Genomic DNA, 12025 nt, shown 5'->3' with positions numbered 1-12025 from the left:
CATACCATCGAAGCTAGTAGAGATATAGAGTGGGTTAATATTCGAGAAATAATGCATCTAGCATAATAAATATGGAGAAAAATGATTGAATTAAGTTAAACTTAATTGTTAATGAAGAAAGAACAATTAAATATGCTCACCTGCATAAATCGCATTGATCTATAGTGTGATACGGAACAGAGGCCTTTCTTTCCAAATTATCGAGGAAGTTCCTCATTTTCAGATTCTCTAAAACAAGAGGACAAAATCCTAGTTCTTCTTCTTTTGTATACCTTACGATATTGATAATAGGTTCTACATTAACACAATTCTCTAACAAGGATGATTCTTGATTCCTTGGTAAGTCTTTCCGCTTATTTTTCATACATGTTTTATCATATTCTATTTCTAGCTCATCATGGCAACAATCATGAACGTCCTCGTGGTCCGATTGAATAACAGATGTCAGGTTAATATTATTACTTATGGTCAGTGATGGGCACAAGTTTTCAACCTCGTCGCTAATGTTTATAGTCTCAAAAATTGATTTACAACTTTGCTTGATATACATAAATTTCTCATTTTCTTCTTCCATTTTCGGATCTTCGAAGCTATTGTTGTTTATGTTGTTGAACTGGAAGAAAATAAGTTATAATTAAATACCAGGAACAACTGTATAAGAAAACAGCCTTTTTAAAACATTTACCTCGATTCCAGACAATTTAACTTCACGTGTCAATGGTTAAAGACTAATAAAATGATGATTTGAAATTTTACGAAATTACAGTTTTTGGAGACATACTGTATTTACAGACTTAAAGATAATTATTTATCTTTGACAGCAAAGATAAGACAGAAGAGCTTCACAGGAAGAAAGGACCTTTAAACAATGGATCCGGTTTAGCAATTTTTAGACGCCACTTAAGAGAATGTCAAAGAACACTGAAAGTACGTGTATATCCACAAAAATTCCAGAACTTAGAGTTAGCGACTAGTGTTCGGTAGGAATGGTTTCTGCCTAATCTCACAGGGCTGCGCAGTTTGTTTCGCACGAAAATAATTGTCACTGAGTGAGATTAAATACGGAATGTGAAGTCTTCACAACGTTGTAATTCGCCCCTCCTTTCCCACCCTCAATCAAAATGGTTTGCTTTCTGGCGCGTCAACAACGCGATATATCGTTTCCCCCGCTGTTTGAAGCTAGACCAGCTGGGGGGACAGTTCAGTGCCTAGAATAGATTAACCAATCACGTCACGATGTTAGTGATAAATAAATAAATAAATAAAATAAGTAAATACATAACTAACTAACTAACTCGATGATCTTTGGAACCCGGGGATTCAATGCCGCGTTCACATAAGCTCTCCACTGAATTCTATCCTTAGCCAACTGGATCCAGTTTCTACTTTGTATTCCTGCTTCTGAGAGATCTATCTTATTATTCTCTTCCTATCTACGCCTAGATCTTCCTAATGGTCGTTTTCCGGTTGGTCTTCCAGTCAAGACTCTGAAAGCGTTCCTACTTTCTTCCATTCTAGCTACATGACCTGCCCACTTGAGCTTCCTAGACTTGATGACCCAATGTTTGGTAAATCATATAAATTATGAGTTCCTCGTTATGAAGTTTCCGCCATTCCCCATTCCCGTTCCTCTTCGGTCCGAATATTAGTCTCAGGATCTTGTTCTCAAATACTTTCAGTCTATGTTATTCGCTCAGAGTAAGCGACCATGTTTCGCAACCATACAGAATAACAGGCATGATTATCGTTTTATATATTTAATACATAAAATATATTTTTAAATAGATATTTACATGAGATACCGTTATCACTGAAATCGATAACTGATATTTCAGTGCAGAGAGAGAGCGTTATACAAACGTGAAGTCTTAAGGTAAAATACTTTTTAACATGTACAGGGTTTTCATAAAGTCTGGACGGATTTAATTTGCTTATAATTTTCATAAAAATGCTCATAATGAAATCAAATAAAGTGCAAACGGTAGCGGAAGGATTAAATTTTTAGTTGGCAACACTGTTAGATAAGCGGCAACTCTGAACACATTGAGAGAGGGAGGGCAAGGGTCAGATTCTTTTTTGAAGAGGAGACCGTGAATGGAGATTCGTACCTGGATATGTTGCAGAAATACCTCATTCCGGAACTGGAGGCACGTGGAATCCAGAACGACATTGTGTTCCAACAGGACGGGGCACCCCCTCACTATGCAATCAAGGTGAGACAGTTCCTTGACGAGAAATTCCCTAACCGATGGATTGGCAGCGGTGGCCCGACCGCTTGGCCGCCAAGATCACCCGACCTTACCCCCTGCGACTTCTGGCTATGGGGTCATGTGAAAACGGAAGTTTATGCAAAGAAGCCAAGTGGTTTGGAGAACTTAAAGGACAAAATCAGGGCGTCTATGGCTGGCATTTCGGATCAAACACGGCGGAACGCTGTGAGTGGATTCCAGCGCCGCCTACGCGAATGTGTGGACGTAAATGGCGCCCAGTTGGAGGTGTGGCGGTGAATGAACTGAGCTGGTGCAGATCACAGGTAAAAATTTAATCCTTCCGCTACCGTTTGCACTTTATTTGATTTCAATATGAGCATTTTTATGTAAATTATAAGCGAATTAAATCCGTCCATACTTCATGAAAACCCTGTATATGAATTGTCCAATTCAAAATTGATTATCATGAATCTAATTGTCTGGTTTTGAAATTTTATGCCCTGATGTAATCTCTTTCTTTGTCAAACCTAAGGCAGTAGGGAAGCAAGGGGGGGGGTATCATAATTTGTACGTGAGAGATACAGGCGACCATCATATTTGGATTGACGAGTGCGTCTGACTTTAGTTTTGCGCCCTGCAACTAGCATTCATCCATGAACCATACATTAAAAGCTAACACAGAAACTGATAATATTAATGAACTAGCAAAACAAACAGCACATGAATGAATATGTATTTAGTTTTATGTAAATATATGTTTATTTTTTTTACATTCACCATATTGGAAAATTGACTACCGCCTAGTGACTTAACCATAAATGAATTTCGGTTCGTGGCACATCCAACAGGAACGTTACTGAAACTGTTATACCACTAATTTTACAATCATATAACACAACAATGGTACCGGTAGCTCTGGAAATTTTATTAACAGGTTTTTGTTATGTCAGTGCATTAACTTTAAATTTATATACATTATATGATACATGGTTCAGAAACATTTATATCTATCGGGATAAGTAGACAAATACTACCGTAGTATCGTAAAAAAATATGTTATCCATTGCACAAAATACATTTTATCATTGTTCAAATAAAACGAAAAATGTAAAGACCGTACATAAAAGAGAGAAAGGAAAAAAAGATTAAGTCTTACGACTCTGACGAAAAGTGCCCGAGCAAAGCACTTGAAATAACGGAAAGAAGCACATTAGAAAGAAACATTATTTGGGTGAAAAGTCTGTTATTACAATTTGTTCTATACGCTCAATAAGTAATTACATGTTACCAGCCTAGGAGCGCAATAAATTACTTGGAAAGAGTTGCCATACGGCTGAACTATTTGAAACAAAAAGCACACTACAATGAACGTACCTCACATAGAGGTAACAATAGATTTATTCGTTAAATAGGAGATCCAAATCATGGATTTTGTAATGTTATCAACGAACAGACTTGCGGTTGGATTTTTTATTCGACGTTGCCCCCCCCCCCCTTCACACACACACGCGCGCGCCAAAAAAAAATAAATAAATAAACATGAGAAATGAACTATGAATTCTACTAGATTAGAATATAGCGTCTCGACGCTACATGAAACGTTGATCTACATCTTAATGTAGGATCCGAATCACATGAAGACCCGCCGGGAATTGAACCCGAGTGTTTCAAATGAGGAATTAGAATTTTTATTTAAGATAAATTCTTTATGTTTTAATTAGCAAAAAATAATATGCCTTTATTTCTTGCTACGGTTAGTATTTTTTAATTAATCGTTAAGGATTAATTCTAATTGCGGGGGGCCAAAGTACATAAGAAACAAAAATTTTACAGGAGAAATGAGTTGTTGGTGGTAAAATAATTATTGTTTGAGTAATTCGTGAAGTAAATGGAATAGAGATGCAATGTGTGCAATGAAGAAATAACAGTGAAACAAAATAATACGGTGCATAACTTTTTGAAAGCCACTGCCGATCTATACAAACCATGAAGGTAAGTAGAACGAAATGTAACCTAATCTAACCAAAAATTAAGCTATATTTATAAGAAAGAAAAAAAAAGTGTGAAATTTTATGAAAAAAATGCCACCCCCCCTCCCCCTTCCGTAATTAGAATTTAACCATGGTGTGTTTAGGTTGATTATAATATAGGTCCAGTCTTATCACATCATAGCTAGAATGATTTTCGAAAGATTAGGTTTCAACATTCAAGTTATGAGAACTTGATATTTGATAAACTAAGGAAATGACCGAGTTTATATCAATTTAAATCTCCTATAGGCGTTCATTTAATGGTGCACGCAGATGTGAAAAAAATGCACGACTGGACAAAATTTGAAACGAGACACCCAGATCAAATCTTGGTCCAGTCATGCATATTTTCATTCTGCATATCATCGGGTCTGTTTATTGTTGCTTTCCATCTAAGTTATTCCAAAAAATAGATCTACATTCTGGAGATGTGTTAACAGTTAAATGTCTATTGGATTATTCTCATTGCCTATTCAGATACCGTAATTTATATATATAATTGGTTAGATAATCAGATCGCTTGTAATCGGGGAAGTGAATCACAACACTGAATTATGTTTGCCATATAAGTCCTGCATTCGTTTTAATACAAATCATATCATTATTTCTGTGTCACTGGATCACAGAAAAGGGAAAAAAAAGTTAACAATTTTGACTCTCGCCCAAAATACTAGGTTGTCAACCTGGCTCATTCGGTAGTGATTATTATTATTCGAAATACAGTGTGGACGTATGGCATAAAACACGAACCAACTTGTGCTAGGCGGCCACTAAAAAAAGCACGAATGCTATCTAACAGAGTCAGGCCAGGAGCGCAGCATGGGCCCCGAGCTGCAGTGAGGGAGTGCATTCGTAAGGAGCAGGCACGTTAGCGGCGGTGGATATACGCATAAACTAGGATAGTGGAAAAACACTTCATATGTCATAAAATGCATGGCTTATGTGTGGCATAGCTTTGGGGGGATACTAAATGCCACCCAAAAATATAATTAGATTAAGTTTGGTTAGACGTTCCCCTTCTTTTCTGTAGTTTCAATCCGTTTCTACACTTACAACAAACTGTTCGCCTGTTTAGGCCCTGTCTTTCATAAAATTTCTACAATTGATACTCCTATTTTTTTTTCTACAACGCGATAAAACTCAAACACCCCATACGTGACAATCTCATCACTTTCACACTGCCTTCCCCATAAATCATAAGTGTACCTAGAACACAGTGTACAGCTCACAGATGACGAGAACCCTTGCAGAAGTCGTGTATGGGCTCGCCCACTTTTCGCATGGAGGTTTCAAATATCACCACGGAACACCACAGATAACTACCCGGAGTAGCAGACGACATCTAAGTATAGACCACACCTCAAAAACCGAAAATGGACTTGACCGTCTCGTTGACCTTTCCCCGCTTCCCCTGTTTTAGGGTTTTTCTCGTCATCTGTGAGCTGTACCTCTTCGCCAAGCAATCCCTTCTGCTTTCACATACAGTGCCGCTTACAACACAAACATTAACATGTATTTTTTTTTAACTTCAACTACTTCCCTCACCTGACTTCCACTTACTCTTCCTCACATATCAAAATTAATTCTCCAATTCATCTAGCAAATTTTCTAAAATTGGTCCAGCGATACAGCAGTTAACCCCAGGGGTAAAGGTGGATCTGAAAAGGTAGGGGGACGCATGACGTAACGGCGTCCTCCGTGCCTATCTTTGCCCATTGTATTTTATATATATAAAGTGGGGGGACGCCAAAGATATTTTCAGGAAATAAGGAGATTGGCGTCCCTCCCACTTTTACCCCTGGTTAACCATAAATCATAGTTGTTCCTTAAATTGCAACGCACTTACATTATATTTAAAACCTACTGTTTCTGTAAAATATCAATATCCAACATAATCCGTCCAAAATTCCCTCCACGAAACATTTCAATGAAATTTTGTGCTGCGGAAGTTAAGTCCAGCTTCTCAACTATTGTACCATCGTAAGTTCTAATTTTTCTAGTCTTCTTTAATTTTATTGCTAATTTTATCAGCACTTCACGTATATCATCATTGGGTTCCTCTAAACCAACGTATTCCATGTAACTGAAGCATTCATTTTTATTTAGCCAGTATAAAAGATAATCCGCTATGATTTCTTCTCCTATTAAATGATCCTGAGAACACGCACATAATGCTAACTTAAGTCCAACCTCAATATTTTGTACTTTGGGGGTAAGAATACCCGGAGTATCCATCAAATATATAAGCGGATCATCACACACTTTGATTTTGTTTTGAACACTTCGCGTCACACCAGCCACGGCACCTACTCGGGCAGCTTTAGGTTTCGCTAAGTTTTTATTTCTAAGTGCATTTATTAGCGATGATTTTCCAACATTTGGGACTCCTATTACCATCATACAGAACTCTCTCACTTCACTTCTATTGTATCTTTCTGACTCAATAATAAGTTTTGAAGCAAGGGGTACCACTTGTTTAACACCTGGACACTTCTGATTTCTGCAATTTGTATACAACACATGCGCAATACCTTCACTTTTCAATTTACTTGTAATGTCAGCTTTATGCTTAGTATCAGCTAGATCTTTTTTGTTAAAAATTACAATATGAGGTTTCAATCCTGTGACAGTATATCGAAATTCAGGATTTCTACCTGATAGAGGAACCCTTGCATCATGAACTTCCAGAACACAATCTACATTCTTCAGCTGCTTCTGCATTTCTTTCAGTCCTTTGCCCATATGACCTGGAAACCACCGTAACACATTTTTATCAACAAGTTCAAATTTCTTTCGAAATTTTGGAATACCTTTAACAATGTTCGATGCCATTCTCGTTAATAATCAACATCAGCTGTTCTTACACATCTACACCATGAGCTTCATTGATCCTTGCACTTCATGCAGAGATCCGTAGAGTGAGTATCTATCTATCTATCTATCTATGCATCTCCCTTGCGGGAGATTTTAAAATTAAAGTCACAGCACTAAGGCCAAGTTGACTGTTTCACTAAAATTGTCTTAAATCTTCTTGTTGTGATTATAATTGTAAAAAGATGGCCCGTTCCAAAATGGACGAATTGGCCTGTTTCAGATAGTTCAGTTTCCACACTAGTTTGTTATTGAAAAAGGAAGGCAGAAGCGTAGAACATACAAAAAATTATATAAAACACTATAAAAATTGTAATGCACTATATTATGTCCAGAATGGAAATTGTTGTTAATAATTAAATTGAAATAGTTAAAGAGCATGACGCTCTATGATGTAAAACATTCTACGCCATCTTGCCAACCGTGTAGAGTGAGTATTATACAATAATCACTCTACGCAGAGATCAATGGAAGTTTTCATCTTACTTTCCAGAGGATTTAAGAACTTGGATAATTTCACTACGCATAAGCATACACAATTCAGAATGGCGATTTCCACTACTTTTTATATCAATTTCAAAGAACAGGGCGTGGAATAAATAAATAAACAAATATATCATTATATTTTATATAAGTAATATTAACAAAATAAATTAACTTCACAAGTGAAGGTTTGAGTCCTTTAAATTTCGGCCACTGAAAAGGACCCCGCCGCATATTTCTGTGGAAATGATTTAATCGGTACCCAAGAGTATATCGAAATTATAAGAGGTAATCTGGATATATAGCAAATGGTGAGTGTTTTATATTTTCTTTTAATTTGGGGATATCTTGTAAATCTCCAAGTATAATAATTTGCTTTCTATCTCCTACATTAAAGCAAACTTACTCTTGTCTTAAAAATTTTAATAATAGCACACATGACTGACTTCCGTGAGTTTAATGGGGTCCTAATTTTACGATTACAAAGACAGGATTAAATTGCATTACTATACTAGTTATTGAACCTTGTCATTGTATGAAATATTTAATTATTACAAATAAAAACTGTAAAGATGATCAAATTTATTACGAACGATTTGTTCACAAATTAGTTTGCACTTCCACAGTTAATTTATGTTCCAGTTTAAGCTTTTATATCATGAAATGTAATTTATATCGTAAATACTACAATTAATACTAAAAATATAGATTTATTAGTTTATGCTACACACATGTTTCAAGTTTGAAATATATTACGAATTTTATAATGTAAATTCTCGTGAAATCAACCCAATTCACGAATGAACAGAAATGGATTTGTCCTTACTTATTACTATATTGGAGATTTGAAAAAAATAATCAGATGAAATCTTTCAGTTTTACCTCCCACGTTTATGCCGTGCAATCTAAAAGAGTTAGTGATGATGAGAATGAATAGAATGGTGGAATAAAGGAAGTAGAATGAAAAGGGGAAACCTCAAGAAAAAACTTACAAACATTGTGTTTGTCCACCATAAAGTTCACTTGGCGGAGCTGTAATCAAGTGAGGGACTCCCTTGTACCAGATTCGAAATCTTTATTACTAAGCCACTGCAGAGATTCGATAATAAGATCGATAATCAATTAATAACTAATAACATGTATTCCAGGATGTACTTGAACAAATTCTACCCATACGTAGCTAGTTCACTTACCTCTTCGTAGCAAAAAAAATAATTAATTTAACGTCTCACGTTAATGTCCTTTAATCTAAAGGAGACGGATCACTGAAACTGGATAATGATGAAATTAAATGTTTGTGCTCTCTCATAGGGAATCGAACCCTGGAACACATGCACCAAAGGTACACGCATAAGACACTAGACCTAGGGGAAAGATTTACCTCTTTGCCTTGAGTTCAGTTCATTACCTCTCATTATGAGAGCTTGGTTTGGGTGACGAACCTAATAAACCTAATGGGCCTTATGCAGAGTCTGAGTAAAGCCATACTACGGGTTTGACTAACGGATGGTTATCAAAATTGTATTCAGAGACTCTGATTAGGTCGTAGTATTTGACGAAGCTAATCACATGTGACTAATTAATCTAGAGCATAGACTAATCTTTTACCCACGGAGTAGTAATCGCGTCACTTTGCCGAACTTTTTGGCCCCTGGGTCCCTGCCTCAGGACCCATGGTCCCCGACCCGGGGTCAATGACCTAGGGGTACCTAGGACCACCCCCTAAAATTTGGCAGGGGTACATAGGACCACCACCAGGATCCATGGTCCCTGGCCTGTGTCAATGACCTAGGGGTACTTAGGACCACCCCTCTAGATTTTGGCAGGGGTACATAGGACCACCCCTTAAATTTTGGAAATTGCTAAATCTAAAAATTGGATGTGGTAGCCTAGGACCACAGTATGTACCTCGATCAGTATTGGGTGTCTATGTCGTTCCCTTTTATGAGTAAAAAATTGCCAAAAATTCAAATTTCGGGGTTTTTTGACCTAATTTATCCCCCTTGATGAGGTATTATTACCCTATATGCTTATATGTGCATATACAGGGGTTCATTACCTTTCATAAGACATGGGTATATTGCTGCACCCCTTTAAAATTTTGGGAGGTGTACCTTGGCCCACCCCATCAATTTTGGAAATTGTCCAATTTAAACATTTTGGTACAATAGTATAGAACCCTAGTATGTATTACTGTAAATTTGGGTGGACCACTTCGTTCCCTTTTAGGGGTACAAAATTGGCAAAATTTTAGTACAACCACATGTTTTTTTTTTTTTTGCTTATTTTATTCCCTTGGATGAGGTCCTATTACCTTATATAGTTATATGGGTGTACCTTTACTAATAATAACAGGGCCATTCAATATCAAATCACCCAGGAAGGCGTTAAAATGCTGAGTGGAGTCAGAAAATCAGTTTTATCACCAAAAGTTACGCCCGAAAATTCTGTGAAATAAAAATACTGGGTTTTCGAATGCCTAGAACCCTATAATTAGTTGCGTTGTTAACGGTCTGCTCTAAAATAATTAAAGGCAAAATTTGAACACACAATTAGAGAATTGTCTGAGAAATTGAAATCGAATTGTAAGTATGGATAGGAGAGGTGAAGTGCTAAGTGACAGGGGTGTGTGAATATCATGGCGGCCATCTCGAAATCCGCCATCTTGAGGGTTAAGTCGGAAGGGGGCCTGTGATGTATGATTTTAGGCTGGCTGGTTTCTCCAAAATCCAAATGTGAAATTAGTTTTTACCTGCGATTACTTATTTATGAAAAAAAAAAATACGGCAAACTCAGTACAGCAGAATCAAGATCGCCGCCATTATGGCTACGGCCGTCAGATCTATATTACCCACGTGTGATATTTGATGCCAATCTCTCAAACAGTCAGCAAACCAAAAGAAAGTTTTTATTTATTTATTTATTTTTATATTTAATTTTATTTTTTATTTAATTTTATTTATTTATTTATTTTGCCATATCTGGTATCATGTGAAATGCATATTTACTATGTGAATGTGTTTTATTGTTGTCATACTATAAATTCACTCTTAGATGTATTCATTAATCTAGGTGCGCATCTATCCATCACATATAATGCACACATGTCCGCGAAGTAGGGCCGTTGCGAATCTCCGGTGATACACATGGCAATCAACGAGTCAATCACTCAGCATAGCATATCTCCATTCTTTGTAATTTCCGACATCACACTCATTAGATTCTGGAACAATAATCATACCATCGAAGCTAGTAGAGATATAGAGTGGGTTAATATTCGAGAAATAATGCATCTAGCATAATAAATATGGAGAAAAATGATTGAATTAAGTTAAACTTAATTGTTAATGAAGAAAGAACAATTAAATATGCTCACCTGCATAAATCGCATTGATCTATAGTGTGATACGGAACAGAGGCCTTTCTTTCCAAATTATCGAGGAAGTTCCTCATTTTCAGATTCTCTAAAACAAGAGGACAAAATCCTAGTTCTTCTTCTTTTGTATACCTTACGATATTGATAATAGGTTCTACATTAACACAATTCTCTAACAAGGATGATTCTTGATTCCTTGGTAAGTCTTTCCGCTTATTTTTCATACATGTTTTATCATATTCTATTTCTAGCTCATCATGGCAACAATCATGAACGTCCTCGTGGTCCGATTGAATAACAGATGTCAGGTTAATATTATTACTTATGGTCAGTGATGGGCACAAGTTTTCAACCTCGTCGCTAATGTTTATAGTCTCAAAAATTGATTTACAACTTTGCTTGATATACATAAATTTCTCATTTTCTTCTTCCATTTTCGGATCTTCGAAGCTATTGTTGTTTATGTTGTTGAACTGGAAGAAAATAAGTTATAATTAAATACCAGGAACAACTGTATAAGAAAACAGCCTTTTTAAAACATTTACCTCGATTCCAGACAATTTAACTTCACGTGTCAATGGTTAAAGACTAATAAAATGATGATTTGAAATTTTACGAAATTACAGTTTTTGGAGACATACTGTATTTTATGAATTTTATAATGTAAATTCTCGTGAAATCAACCCAATTCACGAATGAACAGAAATGGATTTGTCCTTACTTATTACTATATTGGAGATTTGAAAAAAATAATCAGATGAAATCTTTCAGTTTTACCTCCCACGTTTATGCCGTGCAATCTAAAAGAGTTAGTGATGATGAGAATGAATAGAATGGTGGAATAAAGGAAGTAGAATGAAAAGGGGAAACCTCAAGAAAAAACTTACAAACATTGTGTTTGTCCACCATAAAGTTCACTTGGCGGAGCTGTAATCAAGTGAGGGACTCCCTTGTACCAGATTCGAAATCTTTATTACTAAGCCACTGCAGAGATTCGATAATAAGATCGATAATCAATTAATAACTAATAACATGTATTCCAGGATGTACTTGTG

The 12025-nt window shown here is 36.2% G+C and overlaps 1 protein-coding gene across 2 annotated transcripts; it reads right to left on the bottom strand.

Annotated features, from left to right (window-relative positions):
* Positions 1-463: 463 nt before the first annotated feature.
* On the bottom strand, positions 464-7551 carry LOC145670355 (mitochondrial GTPase 1). Of its 2 annotated transcripts, none has more exons than XM_081738928.1 (2): positions 6105-7551; positions 464-613 (listed from the first exon to the last, which is right to left on the bottom strand). In XM_081738928.1, exons 1-2 carry the CDS (start codon positions 7070-7072, stop codon positions 601-603), a joined length of 981 nt encoding a protein of 326 aa, XP_081595054.1. In that variant the 5' UTR covers positions 7073-7551; the 3' UTR covers positions 464-600. The 2 variants fall into 2 exon arrangements, with proteins under 2 accessions (XP_081595054.1, XP_081595055.1); XM_081738929.1 differs by having other exon boundaries at positions 478-613; positions 6087-7551.
* Between the last annotated feature and the right edge of the window lie 4474 nt (positions 7552-12025).

Source organism: Thermobia domestica, chromosome 14 (assembly GCF_964235325.1).
Source record: "Thermobia domestica chromosome 14, izTheDome1.hap1.1, whole genome shotgun sequence".
NCBI classification, from domain to species: domain Eukaryota; kingdom Metazoa; phylum Arthropoda; class Insecta; order Zygentoma; family Lepismatidae; genus Thermobia; species Thermobia domestica.
The sequence above is the reverse complement of the archived record's forward strand: the minus strand, read 5'-3'. Positions and strand labels throughout refer to the sequence as shown.